This window comes from Oncorhynchus mykiss, chromosome 11, assembly GCF_057628025.1.
Source record: "Oncorhynchus mykiss isolate SJ-2025 chromosome 11, ASM5762802v1, whole genome shotgun sequence".
NCBI lineage: Eukaryota > Metazoa > Chordata > Actinopteri > Salmoniformes > Salmonidae > Oncorhynchus > Oncorhynchus mykiss.
Genome location: NC_143032.1, coordinates 19,110,001 through 19,135,000, shown reverse-complemented (window position 1 = coordinate 19,135,000; position 25,000 = coordinate 19,110,001). Strand labels below are relative to the sequence as shown.

General features: G+C 44.2%; 1 protein-coding gene across 3 annotated transcripts in view; it reads left to right on the top strand.

The window, feature by feature from the left end:
- The window catches only part of LOC110535425 (catenin delta-2), a 395,208-nt gene that overhangs the window by 362,898 nt on the left and 7,310 nt on the right, over window positions 1-25,000 (top strand). For all 3 annotated transcript variants that reach the window (XM_036935119.2, XM_090189680.1, XM_090189681.1), the window contains 2 exons: window positions 18,796-18,922; window positions 21,392-21,523. In XM_036935119.2, the coding sequence (XP_036791014.2) occupies window positions 18,796-18,922; window positions 21,392-21,523 (259 nt within the window). The remainder of the gene's footprint in view (window positions 1-18,795; window positions 18,923-21,391; window positions 21,524-25,000) is intronic.

Sequence of the window (25,000 nt, the reverse complement as noted above, 5' to 3'; positions counted from 1 at the left end):
AGCTGGTGTTCCTAATGTTTTGTATACTCAGTGTACACAGTGCCTTCAGAAAGTATTCAGACCTCTTGACTTTTTCCACATTTTGTTACATTACAGCCTTATTCTAAAATGGATTAAATCGTTTTTTTTCCTCAGCATTCTAACACAATACCCCATAATGACAAAACAAAACATTTCTAAAAAATGTAAAAGAGAAATACCTTATTTACGTAAGTATTCAGACCTTTTGCTATGAGACTCGAAATTGAGCTCAGGTGCATCCTGTTTCCATTGATCATTCTTAGAGATATTTCTACAACTCAATTGGAGTCCAAATGTGGTAAATTAAATTGATTGATATTATTATTTGGCCATGCTGTTCATTTATGAACATTTGAACATCTTTGCCATGTTCTGTTATAATCTCCACCCGGCACAGCCAGAAGAGGACTGGCCACCCCTCATAGCCTGGTTCCTCTCTAGGTTTCTTCCTAGGTTTTGGCCTTTCTAGGGAGTTTTTCCTAGCCACCGTGCTTCTACACCTGCATTGCTTGCTGTTTGGGGTTTTAGGCTGGGTTGCTGTACAGCACTTTGTGATATCGGCTGATATATATAAATACATTTGATTTTATTTAATTTGATTGGACATGATTTGGAAAGGCACATACCTGTCTATATAATATCCCACAGTTAACAGTGCATGTCAGAGCAAAAACCAAGCCATGAGGTTGAAGGAATTGTCCGTAGAGCTCCGAGGCAGGATTGTGTCAAGGCACAGATCTCAGGAAGGGTACCAAAACATTTCTGCAGCATTGAAGATTTCAAAGAACACAGTGGCCAGACTGGGGCGAAGGTTCACCTTCTAACAGGACAACGACCCTAAGCACACAGCCAAGACAACGCAGGAGTGGCTTCGGGAGAAGTCTCTGAATGTCCTTGAGTGGCCCAGCCAGGGCCCGGACTTGAACCCGATCGAACATCTCTGGAGAGACCTGAAAATAGCTGTGCAGCAATGCTCCCTATCTAACCTGACAGAGCTTGAGAGGATTTGCAGTGATGAATGGTAGAAAGTCCCCGAATACAGGTGTGCCAAGCTTATAGCATCATACCCAAGTAGACAAAGTACTGAGTAAAGGGTCTGAGTACTTATGTAAATGTGATATCCCCCTTAGGAGACTGAAAATATTTGGCATGGGTCCCCAGATCCTCAATGTTCTACAGCTGCACCATCGAAAGCATCCTGACCGGTTGCATCCCCGCCTGGTACGGCAACTGCTCGGCATCTGACCGTAAGGCGCTACAGAGGGTAGTGTGTACGGCCCAGTACATCACTGGGGCCAAGCCTCCTCCCATCCAGGACCTATATAATAGGTGGTGTCAGAGGAAAACACCCAAAATTGTCAGAGACTCCAGTCACCCAAGTCATAGACTGTTTTCTCTGCTACTCCACGGAAAGCGGTACCGGAGCGCCAAATCTAGGGCCAAAAGGCTCCTTAACAGCTTCTACCCCCAAGCCATAAGACTTCTGAACAATTAATCACATGGCCACCAGTCTATTTAAATTGACACCAGCCCCCCCCCCCCCATTTGTTTTGTACATTGCTGCTGCTCGCTGTTTATTATCTATGCACAGTCACTTTACCCCTACCTACATGTACAAATTACCTCGATTATTCTGTACCCCTGCACATTGACTCGGTACCAGTACTTTAGCCTACCTGGTTAATATTTTGTTAACTCTTCTTGAACTGCACTGTTGGTTAAGACGCTACCCATCCCGTTAGCGGGATCTTTTTCGTCAGCAACCGCTGAATTGCATAGCGCCACAGTCAAATAATATTACTAAAAAATATTAATATTCATGAAATCACAAGTGCAATATTGCAAAACACAATGTAGCCTTTTGTTAATCCACCTGTAGTCTCAGATTTTGAGATTATGCTTTACAGCGAAAGCAATCCAAGCGTTTGTGTAAGTTTATCGATAGCATAACAAAACATTATGTACACTAAGCATTAAGTAGCTAGGTCACGAAAATCAGAAAATCAATCAAATTAATCGTTTACCTTTGATGATCTTCGGATGTTTTCACTCACGAGACTCCCAGTTACACAACAAATGTTCCTTTTGTTCCATAAAGATTATTTTTATACCCAAAATACCTCCATTTGTTTGTCGCGTTATGTTCAGAAATCCACAGGAAAGAGCGGTCACAACAACGCAGATGTATATTCCAAATAATATCCATAATGTCCACAGAAACATGTCAAACGTTTTTTATAATCAATCGTCAGGTTGTTTTTAAAATATATATTTGATAATAAATCAACCGGTTGTGTAGGTTTTTCAATAACACCGGGAGAAACAATGGCCGCTTTACTCTGTAGCGCAAAACTCACTCTGAGAGCCCCCACCTATCCACTTACGCAATGTGATCTTTCATGCTCATTTTTCAAAATAAAAGCCTGAAACTATGTCTAAAGACTTTTGACACCTTAGGGAAGCCATAGAAAAAGGAATCTGGTTGATATCCCTTTAAATGGAGGATAGGCATGCATAGGAACAGAGAGGTTTCAAAATAAGAGGCACTTCATGATTGGATTTTTTTCAGGTTTTCGCCTTCAATATCAGTTCTATTATACTCACATGCTATATTTTTACAGTTTTGGAAACTTTAGAGTGTTTTCTATCCTAATCTTTCTATACTAACCTAATCAATTATATGCATATTCTAGTTTCTGGGGCTGAGAAATAGGCAGTTTCAAATGGGTACGTTTTTTAGCCAAAAACAAAAATACTGCCCCCTACACGCAAAAGGTTATTAAGGGCTTGTAAGTCATTTTTTCACAGTAAGGTCTACACTTGTTGTATTCGGGGCATGTGACAAATAACATTTGATTTGATTTGATATTTCAGTTGTATTTTTTTAGAAAATGTGTGTGTGTGTGTAATGTTCACACAGAAGAACAATGGGGTTTAGATGAGAGGAACAACAAAACAGTACTATGAAATATTTACTGTGAACGTTTCCTAAATAAGACTTTGCTTAGCCCCAAGCCCTAAGCCCAGGGTCTATTGTGTACTGTTAGTCTATTCAAGTTATATCCCTTCTCTCTCTAAATAGCCCTCCTTTCTCTCTCTCTCTCTCTCTCTCTCTCTCTCTCTCTCTCTCTGGAAAAAGGAACACTCAGACCCAACTTGATTAGCTGGGTTCTATAGATGTTCTGATCTTTTCAGTGAACACAGCTGTAGTGAATGGGAGTGCAGTGAAGGAGGTTAGAATCCAAGTTATTCTTCAGTTTTTTTAATTCAAATATGTTCAATTCCCTACATGATTTCAGGATGGGTGGACAGTAGTTCATCAATGTTTGGTGTGTGTGTGGGTGCACGAGCGTGAGTAATACACTGCCCTGTTTGTGTGTCATGGTACCAGCCTTAGGCTGTCCTGTCTACTCCTGTCTGTCACACCTGAATGACCAATGTCACTGACACATACGTATGTAGGATCTTAATTTGATCACCTTGTTGCAGAAGAACTTTCCTGCAATGCAAGAAATCTAAAACGTGCAGTGTATTTCAAGTTTAAACAGTTTACTGAAATGTGTATTTTCCACTTTCACATTTCAGACTTTTTACAAAAAATGTATCAAACCCTACAAAAATGTCCATTAAATATAATCCACTTAATAATTGACTTTTCCTGTTGCTGCAGGATTATTTTCCTGCTGTAGCAAGCTGGCTCAAATTAAGATCCTACATCTGTACACAGTCTCTGACAGATTCAACATTAACACATTCAACAAAAGTCTTGTCCCAAAGTCACCCCAGAGAGTGTTCTGCTCTTGCAACTTTAGTGTCTTCCGGGGATAGTCCACTCTGCTGCCCAGACTCCCCACTCAATCTGTGCACGTATGAAAGAGGAGAGAGAAAGAGAGTGGAAGGAAAGGGGGGAAAGGAGGAGAGGGACAGTAGACAGCACACCCAGGCAGATGGATGGACAACAGTAGCCCTCGATAGATAGAGTGTGTGGGAATGGTGTATTCGGACTAAAAACCTTTTGTTTTTGTCTCCCTGACCCTAACCAGGGGTACTAATTGAGATGAATAAAGGAGTTTACCTCATACAAAGTAGCGAGAAATGAGAGTGAAGAAATTGATTGACTAGAACGTCTTTGAAAGGACATTTGGATTTTGAGTTCTTGGTACTAGAAGAATGACACAGTCTGTCTGTAAAGTATCCTGTACACGTTAGGGTCTATATGAAACATTGATCAGAAAAGCCTTAAACTAGGCTAGTTACAGCACTTAGAGAGGAGTTGGGGAGACCTTGAAATGAGTATGTGTGGCAATGGTTTACGCTCTTAGTAGTGTGTGTGTGTGTGTGTGTGTGTGTGTGTGTGTGTGTGTGTGTGTGTGTGTGTGTGTGTGTGTGTGTGTGTGTAATACTACTAGTACTAGCAGAGTGTGTGTTCTGTTACATGTTTGTGTTAGAAGAGAGGAGAATATAGGATTATGTCAATAATGAGGTGGTTTGAACTGCCATATCAGAATGCTGTTTGCTTTGAAGTCTGGGGTAATGAGAACATTCACACACACTGTCTCCTCACACAGTGCATGTGTGTGTGTCTGCCTGTGTGTGTGCCTGCCTGTGTGTGCCTGCCTGTGTGTGCATGCGTGTGTGTGTGTGTGTGTGTGTGTGTGTGTGTGTGTGTGTGTGTGTGTGTTGGAGACTCCACTTACAACTGTTAATCACTTCCTACAGAATATGTAGACAGGGTTTGCCTTGGGGCTAGAGAACATGAGCATGGATCGGAAGCCAAATAAACATATGAAAATAGAACAGATGCTGATGAGATCAATGAAGACTCCAGTCATCAATAAAATATAAGTTCTGTGTTGTGTCCAAGTATAAGTTTATCAACATGTTATGTTATGATCGCTAGGGTTCTATATCTGTAAATTTGCTATTATTGAATGGCAGAATGTGTGAATTTAACAGTTTGACTTTGCCACTTGGTACGGTTATCTGAGGGTAAGAATGGAACCACAAACTCATATACAAAGCTATGGATGCCATGACTGACACTGTACCTTGAGGGGCTGGATAAACAGACTGGAGGTGTTGACATCACAGAGAGGCGATTCTGCTGATCACAAAGATACAACGTTGTCCCTCCTGGACTTGTCTTTTACCTCTTTCTCCCTCTATTTACAATAACTTTCTCTCCCCACTACTTTCTCTTTGTCTGTTATCTCTCTCCCCCTCTTTCTCTCTGTCTCTCTCTCTTTCTCTCTCTCAGTACCTTCCAGGGTTGTTAATTCCAACACAGACAGTCGGCCAAGTCTTCTTTGTCTGTCCTGATGCTGACACTAAGAACTGCCGGTGGCAGAGGCAGAGGGGCAGAGACAGAGGCAGAGACAGGGGCAGAGACAGAGGCAGAGGGGCAGAGACAGAGACAGGGGCAGAGACAGAGGCAGAGGGACAGAGACAGGGGCAGAGACAGAGGCAGAGGGGCAGAGACAGAGGCAGAGACAGGGGCAGAGACAGAGGCAGAGGGGCAGAGACAGAGACAGGGGCAGAGACAGAGGCAGAGGGACAGAGACAGAGGCAGAGGGGCAAAGACAGAGGCAGAGGGGCAGAGACAGAGGCAGAGGGACAGAGACAGAGGCAGAGGGACAGAGACAGAGGCAGAGGGACAGAGGCAGGGGGGCAGAGACAGAGGGGCAGAGACAGAGGCAGAGGGGCAGAGACAGAGGCAGAGGGGCAGACACAGAGGCAGAGGGACAGAGGCAGAGGAAGAGGGACAGGGGCAGAGACAGAGGGACAGAGACAGAGGCAGAGGGACAGTGACAGGGGCAGAGACAGAGGCAGAGGGACAGAGACAGAGGCAGAGGGACAGAGACAGAGGCAGAGACAGAGGGACAGGGGCAGAGACAGGGGCAGAGACAGAGGCAGAGGGACAGAGGCAGAGGGGCAGAGGCAGAGGCAGAGGCAGAGAGTCAAAGACAGAGGCAGAGGGACAGAGGCAGAGGGGCAGAGGCAGAGGGACAGAGGCAGAGGGGCAGAGACAGAGGGGCAGAGGGACAAAGGCAGAGGGGCAGAGGCAGAGGGACAGAGGCAGAGGCAGAGGGACAGAGGCAGAGGGGCAGAGGCAGAGGGACAGAGGCAGAGGGGGAGAGACAGAGGCAGAGGGGCAGAGACAGAGGCAGAGGGACAGAGACAGAGGCAGAGGGGCAGACACAGAGGCAGAGGGGCAGAGACAGAGGCAGAGGGTCAGAGACAGCGGCAGAGGGGCAGAGACAGAGGCAGAAGGGCACAGGGACAGAGACAGAGGCAGAGGGACAGAGACAGGGGCAGAGGCAGAGGAAGAGAGAGGGAGGCAGAGGAAGAGAGAGGGAGGCAGAGGCAGAGAGAAGGAGGCAGAGAAGGAGGCAGAGAGAAGGAGGCAGAGAGAGGAAGGCAGAGAGGGGGAGGCAGAGAGAGAGGGAGGCAGAGAGAGAGAGGGAGGCAGAGAGAGAGGGAGGCAGAGAGAGGGAGGCAGAGAGAGAGAGGGAGGCAGAGAGAGAGAGGGAGGCAGAGGTAGGGCGAGAAGCAGAGAGGGATGCATAGAGAGGGATGCAGAGAGAGGGATGCAGAGAGAGGGATGCAGAGAGAGAGAAGCAGAGAGGGATGCAGAGAGAGGGATGCAGAGAGAGGGATGCCGAGAGAGGGATGCAGAGACAGGGATCCAGAGAGAGGGATCCAGAGAGGGATGCAGAGAGAGGGATGCAGAGAGAGGGATGCAGAGAGAGAGATGCAGAGAGAGAGAGAGAGAAGCAGAGAGGGATGCAGAGAGAGGGATGCAGAGAGAGGGATGCAGAGAGAGGGATGCAGAGAGAGGGATGCAGAGAGAGGGATGCAGAGAGAGAGATGCAGAGAGAGGGATGCAGAGAGAGGGATGCAGAGAGAGGGATGCAGAGAGAGAGATGCAGAGAGAGGGATGCAGAGCGAGGGATGCAGAGAGAGAGATGCAGAGAGAGGGATGGAGAGAGAGGGATGGAGAGAGAGGGATGGAGAGAGAGGGATGCAGAGAGAGGGATGGAGAGAGAGGGATGCAGAGAGAGGGATGCAGAGAGAGGGATGGAGAGAGAGAGATGCAGAGAGAGATGCAGAGAGAGAGAGGGGGGGGCATCAGTACAGAAACACTTTCTTTATATTATGTCCAGCAAGGGTTAAATAGGCCCTAAACTATTTTAGAACTGGACTGGAGAGGCCAACCCAGTCTGTCCAGAAGGACAACATGGTCAACAATGTCGAATGCAGAACTTAAATCTAAGAATACATGGACTGTGTCACGTGTGCTCCCTCTCTGGCCTCTGGGTCACCAGGCTGCTCGTTAGGGGGCACACCTGTCGCCAGCGTTAGGCGCATAATGACACTCACCTGGACTCCATCACCTCCTTGATTATCTGCCCTTTATATGTCACTCCCTTTGGTTTCTTCCCCAGTCGTCATTGTTCCTGTTTCATGTCGGTGCGCTGTTCGTGTTACGTGTTTGTTTCATTTTTTATTACATTTATTCACTCCCAGAACTTGTTCCCGACCCTCAGCGTACATCGTTACAGACAGAAAGGCGAGGGCACTCATCAAACTTCTCATCAGGTCTTTCTTAACTGATACCTAGCCTAATCTTATCTCTGAAATATGCTGCAAACTCATCACATTTAGTTGTGGAGGAAAGTTCACATACAGTGCATTCGGAAAGTATTCAGACCCCTTTACTTTTTCCACATTTTGTTAAGTTACAGCCTTGGTCTAAAATTGATGAAATTGCTTTTTTTCTCATATATCTACACACAATACCCCATAATGACATACAGTGCCTTGCGAAAGTATTCGGCCCCCTTGAACTTTGCGACCTTTTGCCACATTTCAGGCTTCAAACATAAAGATATAAAACTGTATTTTTTTGTGAAGAATCAACAACAAGTGGGACACAATCATGAAGTGGAACGACATTTATTGGATATTTCAAACTTTTTTAACAAATCAAAAACTGAAAAATTGGGCGTGCAAAATTATTCAGCCCCCTTAAGTTAATACTTTGTAGCGCCACCTTTTGCTGCGATTACAGCTGTAAGTATCTTGGGGTATGTCTCTATCAGTTTTGCACATCGAGAGACTGAAATTTTTTCCCATTCCTCCTTGCAAAACAGCTCGAGCTCAGTGAGGTTGGATGGAGAGCATTTGTGAACAGCAGTTTTCAGTTCTATCCACAGATTCTTGATTGGATTCAGGTCTGGACTTTGACTTGGCCATTCTAACACCTGGATATGTTTATTTTTGAACCATTCCATTGTAGATTTTGCTTTATGTTTTGGATCATTGTCTTGTTGGAAGACAAATCTCCGTCACAGTCTCAGGTCTTTTGCAGACTCCATCAGGTTTTCTTCCAGAATGGTCCTGTATTTGGCTCCATCCATCTTCCCATCAATTTTAACCATCTTCCCTGTCCCCGCTGAAGAAAAGCAGGCCCAAACCATGATGCTGCCACCACCATGTTTGACAGTGGGGATGGTGTGTTCAGGGTGATGAGCTTTGTTGCTTTTACGCCAAACATGACGTTTTGCATTGTTGCCAAAAAGTTTAATTTTGGTTTCATCTGACCAGAGCACCTTCTTCCACATGTTTTGTGTGTCTCCCAGGTGGCTTGTGGCAAACTTTAAACAACACTTTTTATGGATATCTTTAAGAAATGGCTTTCTTGTTGCCACTCTTCCATAAAGGCCAGATTTGTGCAATATACGACTGATTGTTGTCCTATGGACAGAGTCTCCCACCTCAGCTGTAGATCTCTGCAGTTCATCCAGAGTGATCATGGGCCTCTTGGCTGCATCTCTGATCAGTGTTCTCCTTGTATGAGCTGAAAGTTTAGAGGGACGGCCAGGTCTTGGTAGATTTGCAGTGGTCTGATACTCCTTCCATTTCCATATTATCGCTTGCACAGTGCTCCTTGGGATGTTTAAAGCTTGGGAAATCTTTTTGTATCCAAATCCGGCTTTAAACGTCTTCACAACAGTATCTCGGACCTGCCTGGTGTGTTCCTTGTTCTTCATGATGCTCTCTGCGCTTTTAACGGACCTCTGAGACTATCACAGTGCAGGTGCATTTATACGGAGACTTGATTACACACAGGTGGATTGTATTTATCATCATTAGTCATTTAGGTCAACATTAGATCATTCAGAGATCCTCACTGAACTTCTGGAGAGAGTTTGCTGCACTGAAAGTAAAGGGGCTGAATAATTTTGCACGCCCAATTTTTCAGTTTTTGATTTGTTAAAAAAGTTTGAAATATCCAATAAATGTCGTTCCACTTCATGATTGTGTCCCACTTGTTGTTGATTCTTCACAAAAAAATACAGTTTTATATCTTTATGTTTGAAGCCTGAAATGTGGCAAAAGGTCACAAAGTTCAAGGGGGGCGAATACTTTCGCAAGGCACTGTAGCAAAAGCAGGTTTCTCTCCAGAGATGTTCGATCAGGTTCAAGTCAGGTCTGGCAGGGCCACTCGAGGACGTTCAGAGACCTCTCCCGAAGCCACTCCTGCATTGCCTTGACTGTGTGCTGAGGGTCATTGTTCTGTTGGAAGGTGAACCTTCACCCCAGTCTTAGGTCCTGCGGGCTCTGGAGCAGGTTTCCATCAAGAATCCTTGCTCTGGTCATCTTTCCCTCGATCCTGACTAGTCTCCAAGTCCCCCCCACTGAAAAACATCCCCACAGCATGATGGTGGCACCACCATGCTTCGCCATAGGGATGGTGCCAGGTTTCCTCAGACGTGACAGTTGGCATTCAGGCCAAGAAGTTCAATCTTAGTTTCATCAGACCAGAGAATATTGTTTCTGAGAGTCTTTTAGGTCACTTTTGGCAAACTCCAAGCGGGAAGTCATGTGCCTTTTACTGAGGAGTGGCTTCTGTCTGCCACTCTACAATAAAGGCCTGAAGGCCTGAATCTTCTTCCATCTCCACAGAGGAACTCTGGAGCTCTGTCAGAGTGACCATCGGGTTCTAACCAAGGCCTTTCTCACCCGAATCCTCAATTTGGCCTAGCGGCCAGTTCTAGGAAGAGTTTTGGTGGTTCCAAACTTCTTCCATTTAAGATTGAAGGAGGCCACTGTTTTCTTGGGGACATTCAACGCTTTAATCCTCACATTTGTACCTCAACACAATCCTGTCTCGGAGCCCTACGGACAATTCATTCGACCACATTTTTGCTCTGACATGCACTGTCAACTGTGGGACCTTATATAGACAGGTGTGTGCCTTTCCAAATCATGTCCAATCAATTGATGTTACCACAGCTGGACTCCAATCAAGTTGTAGAAACATCTCAAGGATGATCAATGGAAACAGGATGCACCTGAGCTCAATTTAGCAAAGTATCTGAATACTTATGTAAATAAGGTATTTCTGTTTTTTTATTTTTAGAAATTGACAAAAATATCACAAAAACTGTTTGGCTTTGTCATTATGGGGTATTGTGATGTCATTATGGGGTATTGTGATGTCATTATGGGGTATTGTGATGTCATTATAGGGTATTGTGATGTCATTATGGGGTATTGTGATGTCATTATGGGGTATTGTGATGTCATTATGGGGTATTGTGATGTCATTATGGGGTATTCTGTGTAGATTGATGAGGGAAAATAATTATTTAATCCATTTTAGAATAAGGCTGTAACATACATTTTTATGGGACAAAGGGAAGGGGTCTGAATACTTTCTGAATGCGCTGTTGGTTTATGGGATTAGGATTTATCAGGCCATCAATGGTTTGAGAAGAGCACTCCCCAATTATTCTGATTAATAGTGATCAAATGTGAAAAATGAGCCCATCTGGGATTTATAATTGCCTTGTTATATATGCCAAATTGCTCTCTCAGAATATCATAATGGACCCACAACTTTTACTTTCTCCACTTACGCTCTGCCTTTCTGCAATTTCTCTTTAATCGACCAGTTTTCTCTCATTCAAGGAGCTCTCTGTTTGGATGTGGCCTTTTTCATCTTTACTGGAGCTGTGGTATCAATAATGGCCCTTAATGCTATTACATGTATCAACTAAATCATCAATAGTGGCCCTTAATGCTATTACATGTATCAACTAAATCATCAATAGTGGCCCTTAATGCTATTACATTTATCAACTAAATCATCAATAGTGGCCCTTAATGCTATTACATGTATCAACTAAATCATCAATAGTGGCCCTTAATGCTATTACATGTATCAACTAAATCATCAATAGTGGCCCTTAATGCTATTACATGTATCAACTAAATCATCAATAGTGGCCCTTAATGCTATTACATTTATCAACTAAATCATCAATAGTGGCCCTTAATGCTATTACATTTATCAACTAAATCATCAATAGTGGCCCTTAATGCTATTACATGTATCAACTAAATCATCAATAGTGGCCCTTAATGCTATTACATTTATCAACTAAATCATCAATAGTGGCCCTTAATGCTATTACATTTATCAACTAAATCATCAATAGAGGAAAGTAGAATAGGTGGTGGAGTATTGTTCATATACTCAATAAAAAATGTAGCAACTTCAGAGGTAAGAGAGTGTTTCTTAATGATGTGTTCAGTATTACCCTGTGCTATGGGCAACAAGGTACTATAAATCCACAGTGGTGATCGGATAAAGCAACATCAACAAAGGATGATATGTCACTAGAAAGCCCCTTGGTAATAACTAGGTCCAGAGTATGGCCACAGTTATGGGTGGGCCCAGTAGAAAGCCCCTTGGTAATAACCAGGTCCAGAGTATGGCCACAGTTATGGGTGGGCCCAGTAGAAAGCCCCTTGGTAATAACCAGGTCCAGAGTGTGGCCACAGTTATGGGTGGGCCCAGTAACATGTTGGATAAAGTCCATCAAGCTCAAAATATTCATAAATTCAATGGCCTTGGAATCTCTTTGTCAACAAGAATATTATAATCACCCAACACAATGATTTTATCACAGTTCTCAAGGACAATAGATAATCGTTCAGATAGATCAGTAAAGAAAGTGGGGAAGTGCTTTGGTGGCCTATACAGGGTTGTGACCAGCACTGGTGGCCGACATGTAAACAGTATAGCATGATGCTCAAAAGACCCAAAGTCACCAAATGAAAAGGCCTTACAGCCGAGAGCATTAGTTAAAGTAGAGGCTTGATAAAAAAGACTCCCTGGGACTGTAGTGGCGAGGGTCGAGAGCTTCAAGTTCCTCGGTGTCCACATCAGTAAAGAATCATTATGCTCCACACACACCAAAACAGTCATGAAGAAGGCACAACAAAGCCTTATCCCCCTCAGGAGGCTGAAAATATTTCTCATGGGCCCTCAGATCCTCAAAACGTTCTACAGCTGCACCATTGAGAGCATCTTGACTGGCTGCATCACCACTTGGTATTGTAACTGCTTGGCATCCGACTGCAAGATGCTACAGAGGGTAGTGCGTACGGCCCAGTACATCACTGGGGCTGAGCTCCCTGCCATCCAGGTCCTCTATACCAGGCGGTGTCAGAGGAAGGCCCTAAACATTTGGCACGGAAAGGTCACGCACATGCTGTGTGCATGTGTCCTGCGTGTGTTGGATTTATAGCATGTGTGAGGCCTGTGTGCATGGCTCTGCATGGTTTCCAGTCTAACTACAGTCTGATAGCAGAGAATGCCAGTTGGGGGATGGTATGACAGATGTGTTGGATGTATGCTATATCTGGGGATGGTGATTGGGGTAGGGAGGCGAGGGGAGTGCAGAGAGACGAGGAGGAGAGGGAGTTGAGCTGTCTGAGGCGTAGTCCTGTGTGAGAGATAGAATATGTGCGTGTGTGTGTATGCCTTCTTGCTGGCTAGTGAGCAAGTGTGTGACGTAGTTTTCATTTCAAAATATCCTTAACATTCTACTGAATGGGAAAAGTTTCCTTTCAAATAGCCACTGCCTGGGTCTTTAGCCTTTATAGGGCTTTAGGAATCGAGTTATACGATCAGAGTGTATATTATACAGCTGTCTCAGTGAGAACATAAAGGGGATTTGACTGTAGGGAGAAAATGAAAGCATGAAGGGCTGAAGGTTAAAAGGCCTGACATGGAATGAGTGTGGTAAAACGACAGAAGTTGCCGTGGCTGAAGCTTGGAGGGATGAACCATTTTTTCCTAACCTTTATTCAGCCTAATCGTATCACACACACATACACACACGCATCTTGTGCGTAGGCTTTAAGTGCTTTATTCGCCTCTTACCTTGCAGCCTTGAAATACCTGTCCAATGTGGTTAGATGCAAGAGGCACAATGGTTGCCTGGCAACCAAACACTCTCCTTGCTGGGGGGGAGGGGGGGAGATAGATAGGGAGAGGAGAGAGGGTAAGATAAGTGAGGGTTTCAAGGGGGGAAATGAGAGTGAGGGGATATTAGGAGAGGAGAGAGGGTAAGATAAGTGAGGGTGTGGAGGGGAGAAATGAGAGTAAGGGGATATGTGGAGAGGAGACAGGGTAAGATAAGTGAGGGTGTGGAGGGGAGAAATGAGAGTGAGGGGATATGTGGAGAGGAGACAGGGTAAGATAAGTGAGGGTGTGGAGGGGAGAAATGAGAGTGAGGGGATATGAGGAGAGGAGAGAGGGTAAGATACGTGAGGGTGTGGAGGGGAGAAATGAGAGTGAGGGGATATGAGGAGAGAGGGAAATTGGGCGTCTTTGAACTGTATCAGAGAGGATCCTACCTTTGATCCTTCCGGAGCTCTGCAGGAAACAGGCGTGTCACGGCAAGACAGGATGCGTGCTTTAGCAGGTAAGGTAAAAGGTGAATCATGGCAGACAAGGGAAAGGCTTCCAAAGGAGGGAGAAATAGTGGTGACAGAACAGTCATGATTGTTACAGTATAATGACATCATTATTAACTATACGGGTTATGGCTCTTGTATAGAGGGTCCTAATGCTGAATCCAATGTTTAATGCTTTGTTAAGTGTTGTTTTCAGTTTTTCTTCTTTATTTAATTGTGTTCCAGCTCAGTAGGTACCTGTTGTAGCTTTCTGTCATATCAACATAGCAATTATACAGCAGCAATTATGTGAGTGGAGTTTTGGGTGGTTAAGGTAGAGAAGCATCGTTAGTGCAGACGTTGACTTAATTGGTGGGTGAACCCAACTGAAGATTTCTGTCTGTTCCGTCTACAGTCTTTATATTGAAACAACAGCTGCTGTAATGTGGTGTTATAGTCATCTGGTGAATCACCTAACAGGTATCACTGTGGTGTTATAGTCATCTGGTGAATCACCTAACAGGTATCACTGTGGTGATATAGTCATCTGGTGTAGGACCTAACAGGAACCACTGTGGTGTTATAGTCATCTGGTGAATCACCTAACAGGGATCACTGTGGTGTTATAGTCATCTGGTGAATCACCTAACAGGGATCACTGTGGTGTTATAGTCATCTGGTGAATCACCTAACAGGGATCACTGTGGTGTTATAGTCATCTGGTGAATCACCTAACAGGGATCACTGTGGTGATATAGTCATCTGGTGAATCAACTAACAGGGATCACTGTGGTGATATAGTCATCTGGTGAATCACCTAACAGGGATCACTGTGGTGATATAGTCATCTGGTGAATCAACTAACAGGGATCACTGTGGTGATATAGTCATCTGGTGTAGGACCTAACAGGAACCACTGTGGTGTTATAGTCATCTGGTGAATCACCTAACAGGGATCACTGTGGTGTTATAGTCATCTGGTGAATCACCTAACAGGGATCACTGTGGTGTTATAGTAATCTGGTGAATCACCTAACAGGGATCAATCACTGTGGTGATATAGTCATCTGGTGAATCACCTAACAGGGATCACTGTGGTGTTATAGTCATCTGGTTAATCACCTAACAGGGATCAATCACTATGGTGTTATAGTCATCTGGTGAATCACCTAACAGGGATCACTGTGGTGTTATAGTCATCTGGTGAATCACCTAACAGGTATCACTGTGGTGATATAATCATCTGGTGAATCAACTAACAGGGATCACTGTGGTGTTATAGTCATCTGGTGAATCACCTAACAGGGATCACTGTGGTGATATAGTCATCTGGTGAATCAACTAACAGGGATCACTGTGGTGATATAGTCATCTGGTGTAGGACCTAACAGGAACCACTGTGGTGTTATAGTCATCTGGTGAATCACCTAACAGGGATCACTGTGGTGTTATAGTCATCTGGTGAATCACCTAACAGGGATCACTGTGGTGATATAGTCATCTGGTGTAGGACCTAACAGGAACCACTGTGGTGTTATAGTCATCTGGTGAATCACCTAACAGGGATCACTGTGGTGTTATAGTCATCTGGTGAATCACCTAACAGGGATCACTGTGGTGTTATAGTAATCTGGTGAATCACCTAACAGGGATCAATCACTATGGTGTTATAGTCATCTGGTGAATCACCTAACAGGGATCACTGTGGTGATATAGTCATCTGGTTAATCACCTAACAGGGATCAATCACTGTGGTGATATAGTCATCTGGTGAATCACCTAACAGGGATCACTGTGGTGATATAGTAATCTGGTGAATCACCTAACAGGGATCACTGTGGTGTTATAGTCATCTAGTGAATCACCTAACAGGGATCAATCACTGTGGTGATATAGTCATCTGGTGAATCACCTAACAGGGATCACTGTGGGGTTATAGTCATCTGGTGTAGGACCTAACAGGGATCACTGTGGTGTTATAGTCATCTAGTGTAGGACCTAACAGGGACCACTGTGGTGTTATAGTCATCTGGTGAATCACCTAACAGGGACCACTGTGGTGTTATGGTGATCTGGTGATCACTGGTGTCATATTCATCTGATGAAGGACCTAACAGGGATCAATCACTGTGGTGTGTGATTCATTTGGATTTATTTTGATTTATATTTTGGATTTGTTTTGTAGGGGGATATGAGGAGAGGAGAGATTAATTTTTTAATTTTGAAGACATTTTAACTTCTTGACGCTACTAGCGGTGTGATAATTGTCATCAACAACCGCTGAATTACACAGCGCCACATTCAAATAATATTACTAAAAATATTTATATTCATGAAATCACAAGTGCAATATAGCAAAACACAGCTTAGCCTTTTGTTAATCCACCTGTCGTGTCAGATTTTGAAAATATGCTTTACAGCGAAAGCAATCCAAGCATTTGTGTAAATTTATCGATCACTCTACAAAACATTATGAAAACCTAGCATCAAAGTAGCTTGGTCACAAAAATCTGAAAAGCAATCAAATTAATAATTTACCTTTGATGATCTTCGGATGTTTTCACTCACGGGACTCCCAGTTGCACAATAAATGTTCCTTTTGTTCCATAAAGATTATTTCTATATCCAAAATACCTCCGTTTGTTTGGCACGTTATGTTCAGAAATCCACACTAAATAGCGGTCACGACAACGCAGACGAAAATTACAAATAGTATCCGTAATGTCCACAGAAACATGTCAAACGTTTTTTATAATTCAATCCTCAGGTTGTTTTTAAAATATATAATTGATAATATATCAACCGCAACTGTCTTTTTCAGTAGGAGAGGGAACGGCAATGGCTGCCCAAACTCTGTTGCACCAAGCAAAACGCTGCTGGCACCCGGCCATACAATGACGCGATGTTATCGTTCTCGCTCATTTTTCAAAATAAAAGCCTGAAACTATGTCTAACGACTGTTGACACCTTGAGGAAGCGATAGGAAAAGGAATCTGGTTGATATCCCTTTAAATGGAGCAAAGGCAGGCTATGGAACATGGGGTTTTCAAAATAGAAGCCACTTCCTGGTTTGATTTTCCTCAGGGTTTCGCCTGCAAAATCAGTTCTGTTATACTCACAGACAATATTTTGACAGTTTTGGAATCTTTAGAGTGTTTTCTATCCTAATCTGTCAATTATATGCATATTCTAGCATCTGGTCCTGAGGCCGTTTACTTTGGGAACATTATTTTTCCAAACATAAAAATAGTGCCCCCTAGCTTCAAGAGTACAGTGGGGAGAACAAGTATTTGATACACTGCCGATTTTGCAGGTTTTCCGACTTACAAAGCATGTAGAGGTCTGTAATTGTTAATGGCAACTGTGAGAGACGGAATCTAAAACAAAAATCCAGAAAATCACATTGTATGATTTTTAAGTAAATCATTTGCATTTTATTGCATGACATAAGTATTTGATCATCTACCAACCAGTAAGAATTCCGGCTCTCACAGACCTGTTAGTTTTTCTTCAAGAAGCCCTCCTGTTCTCCACTTATTACCTGTATTAACTGCACCTGTTTGAACTCGTTACCTGTATAAAAGACACCTGTCCACACACTCAATCAAATAGACTCCAACCTCTCCACAATGGCCAAGACCAGAGAGCTGTGTAAGGACATCAGGGTTAAAATTGTAGACCTGCACAAGGCTGGGATGGGCTACAAGACAATAGGCAAGCAGCTTGGTGAGAAGGCAACAACTGTTGGCACAAATATTAGAAAATGGAAGAAGGTCAAGATGATGGTCAATCACCCTCGGTCTGGGGCTCCATGCAAGATCTCACCTCGTGGGGCATCAATGATCATGAGGAAGGTGAGGGATCAGCCCAGAACTACACGGCAGGACCTGGTCAATGACCTGAAGAGAGCTGGGACCACAGTCTCAAAGAAAACCATTAGTAACACACTACGCCGTCATGGATTAAAATCCTGCAGCGCACGCAAGGTCTCCCTGCTCAAGCCAGCGCATGTCCAGGCCCGTCTGAAGTTTGCCAAAGACCATCTGGATGATCCAGAGGAGGAATGGGAGAAGGTCATGTGGTCTGATGGGACAAAAATAGAGCTTTTTGGTCTAAACTCCACTCGCCGTGTTTGGAGGAAGAAGAAGGATGAGTACAACCACAAGAACACAATCCCAACCGTGAAGCATGGAGGTGGAAACATCATTCTTTGGGGATGATTTTCTGCCAAGGGGACAGGACGACTGCACTGTATTGAGGGGAGGATGAATGGGGCCATGTATCGCGAGATCTTGGCCAACAACCTCCTTCCCTCATTAAGAGCATTGAAGATGGGTCGTGGCTGGGTCTTCCAGCATAACAACGACCCGAAACACACAGCCAGGGCAACTAAGGAGTGGCTCCGTAAGAAGCATCTCAAGGTCCTGGAGTGGCCTAGCCAGTCTCCAAACCTGAATCCAATAGAAAATCTTTGGAGGGAGCTGAAAGTCCGTATTGCCCAGCGACAGCCCCGAAAGGTCTGTATGGAGGAGTGGGCCAAAATCCCTGCTGCAGTGAGTGCAAACCTGGTCAAGAACTACAGGAAACGTATGATCTCTGTAATTACAAACAAAGGTTTCTGTACCAAATATTAGGTTCTGCTTTTCTGATGTATCAAATACTTATGTAATGCAATAAAATGCAAATGATTTACTTAAAAATCATACAATGTGATTTTCTGGATTATTGTTTTAGATTTCGTCTCTCACAGTTGAAGTGTACCTATGATAAAAATTACAGATCTCTACATGCTTTGTAAGTAGGAAAACCTGCAAAATCGGCAGTGTATCAAATACTTGTTCTCCCCACTGTATCTGTCTGTGTATGTTCTGTAGGATAGATTTTTCAATATGTGTACTTTACAGGGCGATTCTAACAAGTTTCTCTCTCACACTTTTGTTTTCTCTCTCTCTCTCTCTCTCTCTCTCTCTCTCTCTCTCTCTCTCTCTCTCTCTCTCTCTCTCTCTCTCTCTCCTACAGGATGGATACTCTCAGTATCACTTTGTTGGTTCTGCCTCTACGATAGAGAGAGACAGACAGAGACCCTACTCCTCCTCTCGCACCCCCTCTGTGTCCCCTGTACGAACCTCACCCAACAACCGCTCAGGTCAGTGTGTGTGTGTGTGTGCGTGTGTGTGTGTCAGAGGAGGCTGGTGGGATGAGCTGTAGGAGGACTGGCTCATTGTAATTGCTGGAATGGAATAAATGGAACGGGATCAAATACAGCTAGCCTGCCTGTGGCTGTGCTTCCTCCACAGTGGATTTAGCCTGGTGATGAGGCAGAAAAGTGCTTTTCCTCCCCCTGGCTTAGTGGACTCTTTAACTGGCCCAGGCTTTTGCTTCAGAGCAACTAGCTTCCCTGCTTAATGGTGTGTGTGTACGTGTGTGTACATGTGTGTATGTGTGTGTGTGTGTGTGTGTGTGTGTGTGTGTGTGTGTGTGTGTGTGCGCGTCTGTGCCTGTGTGTTCAATAGCTGTTCCATCTCAAGGTCAATGAAAAAAACATCACTATGTCTTGCCACTTCATTTCTCTGCACCTACTAAGAACAGTATTATAATGGCATACTGCAAGTGAGAGTGTGGTATAGTAGTGATAACAGTTCCCCGAGGAGTGAAGTTAGACATGATGACGTAAGTTGTAAGAGGAGGAGAGGGGAAGATGAGACTAACTTTGAATATTGACATTGAGAATCAGGAGCTTAGAGGGATTGTCACGCCCTGACCGTAGATTGCTTTGTAGGTTTCTATTTTTTGTTTGGTCAGGGTGTGATGTGGGTGGGTATTCTATGTTGTAGGTCTAGGTTTTCTTTTTCTATGTGTTTGGCCTGGTATGGTTCCCAATCAGAGGCAGCTGTCGATCGTTGTCTCTGATTGAGAACCATACTTAGGTAGCCTGTTTTCCCACTATGATTTGCGGGTAGTTATTTTCTGGTTGGTGTTTGTTGCACCTGTCAGAACTGTTTGTTGGTCGTTTTGTTGTTTTGTTTGTGTATTCATCTTTATTAAAGGTATTATGGATACGTACCACGCTGCACTTTGGTCCTCCTCTCCTTCTCCCAACGACAATCGTTACAGGGATATAGAAACTCTGCTCTCTCCTTTATCACGCTCTATTCCTGGGTTGCATGGTTCCCTCGTTCTTCTGTTCCACTGCTCTCCAGTACATGCTGTTCTGGATCTGCTACAACCATGTTTTCTAGCCTCTGAGACCGATCAAAGCAGATTGAGAGCGAGAGAGAGAGAGAGAGAGAGAGAGAGATGTGTGCGTCATCATCATTCAAGCGTAGGACCTTGTCTGTTCTCTGTGATTAACACTAGCCAAGAGAGACCCTGACCTAGGGGCCCATGTACACACACTGTCTCCATGGGACTGTAGTAAATGATAAGGGTTTCATGGCTGAACTGTTTCTCTCCTCAGACAATCTCAGAGTAACTGACTGATCCTGCTCACATGACTGTTCTAACTGTGAGTGTGTGTGCATGTGCGTGCATGTGTCTGTGCAAGCGTGTGTGACCTTTCAAAGCCCCTTGGCGCTCACTGTACCATGCTGATAGCTCTCAGACCTGATCTCCATGGGTAACCGTATCTAACAGTGATGAGCTTGGTCTCCGGGGTTACGGGATCTAACGGTGTTGTGTTACGGTAGTGATTATCCGTTTAACATAGTTGCTGTCACAGGGTTGTCACACTCCCCTCCCCTCTCCTCCCCTTCCTACCCCTCCTCTCCCCACCCCTCCTCTCCCCTCTCCTCTCACCACCTCTCTCCTCCTTTCCCCTCACGCCTCCTCTCCCCTCCTCAACCCTCCTCTCCCCACCCTTCCTCTCCCCTCCCCACCCCTACTCTCCCTTCCCATCTCCCCTCCTCTCCTCTCCCCCCCTCCTCCCCCCACCCTTCCACTCCCCACCCCTCCTCTCCCCACCCTTCCTCTCCCCACCTCTATTCTCCCTTCACATCTCCCCCTCCTCTCACCTCCTCTCTCCTCTCCTCTCCCCACCCCTCCTCTCTTCTTCCCTCCCCTCCTCTCCCCTCCCTGCTTCTCCCATCCCCTCCCCACCTCCCTCTCCTCTCCCCACCCCTCCTCTCCCCACCCATCCCCACCTCTCCTCTTCCCTCCCCCCCTCTCCTCCTCTCTCTCTTGTTCTAGTAAGGAACAGTACGTTGTGTATGTTTATATTAGGTTATTTATATTTATAGAATAGTGTAGTGTTTTAGGGATGAACATGCTACTTAAAGCCTTCTCTGATCTGGATGGTTTAATGCAGTGTAGGTGAGCAGTTGATATTATGTATGAAGTATTCACTTGATAAGAGTGTTTAGGTAAGCAGTATCATAGAGACTGTAGTGTGTGGGTAAGCATTTTCAGGGGACTGTAAGAGGAGATCACATGCCCCCTGTGAGTGAGTGTCTGTGTGTTCTGGTGTGCGTGTGAGTAAGGGTTTTCAAGGGAATTACTGTGTGCTACTCTGACCTGCAGGAGACGACCTTCAGGCTGTCACACTAAACATACCTAATGATGAGTAATGTGTGTGTGTGTGTGTGATTGTGTGTGTCTGACCGGTGTGTGTGTAATACAGTAAGCGCCCCGGCCTCTCCCAGAGAGATGATGAGTATGAAGGATCGCAAGCCCGAAAACGACTCCACGGCAACCAACGCAGGTTTCCACAGCAACAAAGGAGAGCACACATCCCGGAAAGACGCCATGGCAGGTGTGTGAGAGGAGATATAAAGAATAGATTATTACTTTCTATCTACGCATCTCTTTCCGCCATTCTCCCCCCTCTCTCTCTCCCCCTCCCACTCCCCCCCCCCTCTCTCTCTCCCCCCCCTCTCTCTCTTCCCCCTCTCTCTCTTCCCCCTCTCTCTCTCCCCCTCCCTCTCTCTCTCCCCCCTCCCTCTCTCTCCCCCTCCCTCTCTCTTCCCCCTCCCTCTCTCTCTCCCCTTCCCTCCCTCCCTCCCCCCTCTCTCTTCCCCTCCCTCTCTCTTTCTCCCCTCTCCCCTCACTCTCTCTCTCCCGCTCTCTCGCTTCCCCTCCCTCTCTCTCTCTCCCCTCTCTCTCCCCTCACTCTCTCTCTCTGATCTCTCTCCCCCCCTCTCTCTCTCCTCCTCCCTCTCTCTCTCCCCCCTCCCTCTCTCTCCCCCCTGCTGAGTTTTTCTCATATAATAACCTCAATAGATCACGAATAAAAGAATGTCCAGGACAAAGGTTTGAGTTCTTGAATCAAACGGTTTATTGTGAAACTCAACAGGCTACTGTATCCTACGCCAGGTACATCTGTATAATACACAAATCATCAACAATTAGCTATCTCACTTGTCCATCGCCTCAGTCAATACCTGCCACATCCAGAATCCTACATTTGTTTTAGTTTTGTTTTCAAAGCATCTTTGATATTGTCTTTGTAATGAAAGTGCTATATAAAATCCATCTATTATTATTATTATTGTAATATACAGGTAACTGCAGTAAATGAGGGTTCTGGTGGCTCTGTTGTGGTCTGGGGTGTCATTTTCCTGGCATGGTTTAGGTCCTCTCTACCCCTTAGAGGACAAGGTAATCGCCAATACAGCCATTCTGACTGATCATTTTTATCCTGATGGGAGTGGTTTCTTCTAGGATGACAGTGCCTTCATCCACAGGGCACGAGTGGTCAATGAATGGTTTGATGAGCATGAAAACAATGTAAACCATATGCCATGGCCATCTCAGTCACCAGAACTCAACCCAATTGAACACTTCTGGGAGATTCTGGAGCAGTGCCTGAGATAGCGTTTTCCACCACCATCAACAAAACACCAAATGATGGTATTTCTCATGGAAGAATGGTGTCGCATCCCTCCAATAGAGTTCCAGACACTTGTAGAATTGATGCCAAGGTGCATTGAAGATGTTCTGGCTCGTGGTGGCCCAACACCCCTTTATTTTGCCAGTTTCCTATAGCTCTCTTAACTCATTCATTAAGAGGCATTCACTAATTACTAGTTTAAACTTGCATTCTGTATAGACATTTTGTCACTAATTAACTGTGTGACTTAAAGGCTGATGTTGTTTTCACCAGAGTCTCTGACATGTTCTCAGGTTAAAGACTGATGTTTTCATCAGAAGTTCTGACATGTTCTCAGGTTAAAGGCTGATGTTTTCATCAGAAGTTCTGACATGTTCTCAGGTTAAAGGCTGATGTTTTCATCAGAAGTTCTGAAATGTTCTCAGGTTAAAGACTGATGTTTTCATCAGAAGTTCTGACATGTTCTCAGGTTAAAGGCTGATGTTGTTTTCATCAGAAGTTCTGACATGTTCTCAGGTTAAAGACTGATGTTTTCATCAGAAGTTCTGACATGTTCTCAGGTTAAAGACTGATGTTGTTTTCATCAGAAGTTCTGACATGTTCTCAGGCTGAAGGCTGATGTTTTCACCAGAAGTTCTGACATGTTCTCAGGTTAAAGGCTGATGTTTTCATCAGAAGTTCTGACATGTTCTCAGGTTAAAGACTGATGTTTTCATCAGAAGTTCTGACATGTTCTCAGGCTGAAGGCTGATGTTTTCATCAGAAGTTCTGACATGTTCTCAGGTTAAAGACTGATGTTTTCATCAGAAGTTCTGACATGTTCTCAGGTTAAAGGCTGATGTTTTCATCAGAAGTTCTGACATGTTCTCAGGTTAAAGGCTGATGTTGTTTTCACCAGAGTCTCTGACATGTTCTCAGGTTAAAGACTGATGTTTTCATCAGAAGTTCTGACATGTTCTCAGGTTAAAGACTGATGTTTTCACCAGAGTCTCTGACATGTTCTCAGGTTAAAGACTGATGTTTTCATCAGAAGTTCTGACATGTTCTCAGGTTAAAGGCTGATGTTTTCATCAGAAGTTCTGACATGTTCTCAGGTTAAAGGCTGATGTTTTCATCAGAAGTTCTGAAATGTTCTCAGGTTAAAGACTGATGTTTTCATCAGAAGTTCTGACATGTTCTCAGGTTAAAGGCTGATGTTGTTTTCATCAGAAGTTCTGACATGTTCTCAGGTTAAAGACTGATGTTTTCATCAGAAGTTCTGACATGTTCTCAGGTTAAAGGCTGATGTTGTTTTCATCAGAAGTTCTGACATGTTCTCAGGTTAAAGGCTGATGTTGTTTTCATCAGAAGTTCTGACATGTTCTCAGGCTGAGGGCTGATGTTGTTTTCATCAGAAGTTCTGACATGTTCTCAGGTTAAAGGCTGATGTTTTCATCAGAAGTTCTGACATGTTCTCAGGTTAAAGACTGATGTTTTCACCAGAGTCTCTGACATGTTCTCAGGTTAAAGACTGATGTTTTCATCAGAAGTTCTGACATGTTCTCAGGTTAAAGGCTGATGTTTTCATCAGAAGTTCTGACATGTTCTCAGGTTAAAGGCTGATGTTTTCATCAGAAGTTCTGAAATGTTCTCAGGTTAAAGACTGATGTTTTCATCAGAAGTTCTGACATGTTCTCAGGTTAAAGGCTGATGTTGTTTTCATCAGAAATTCTGACATGTTCTCAGGTTAAAGACTGATGTTTTCATCAGAAGTTCTGACATGTTCTCAGGTTAAAGGCTGATGATGTTTTCACCAGAAGTTCTGAAATGTTCTCAGGTTAAAGACTGATGTTTTCACCAGAGTCTCTGACATGTTCTCAGGTTAAAGACTGATGTTTTCATCAGAAGTTCTGACATGTTCTCAGGTTAAAGGCTGATGTTGTTTTCATCAGAAGTTCTGACATGTTCTCAGGCTGAGGGCTGATGTTGTTTTCATCAGAAGTTCTGACATGTTCTCAGGTTAAAGACTGATGTTTTCATCAGAAGTTCTGACATGTTCTCAGGTTAAAGGCTGATGTTTTCATCAGAAGTTCTGACATGTTCTCAGGTTAAAGACTGATGTTTTCACCAGAGTCTCTGACATGTTCTCAGGTTAAAGACTGATGTTTTCATCAGAAGTTCTGACATGTTCTCAGGTTAAAGGCTGATGTTTTCATCAGAAGTTCTGACATGTTCTCAGGTTAAAGGCTGATGTTTTCATCAGAAGTTCTGAAATGTTCTCAGGTTAAAGACTGATGTTTTCATCAGAAGTTCTGACATGTTCTCAGGCTGAAGGCTGATGTTTTCATCAGAAGTTCTGAAATGTTCTCAGGTTAAAGACTGATGTTTTCATCAGAAGTTCTGACATGTTCTCAGGTTAAA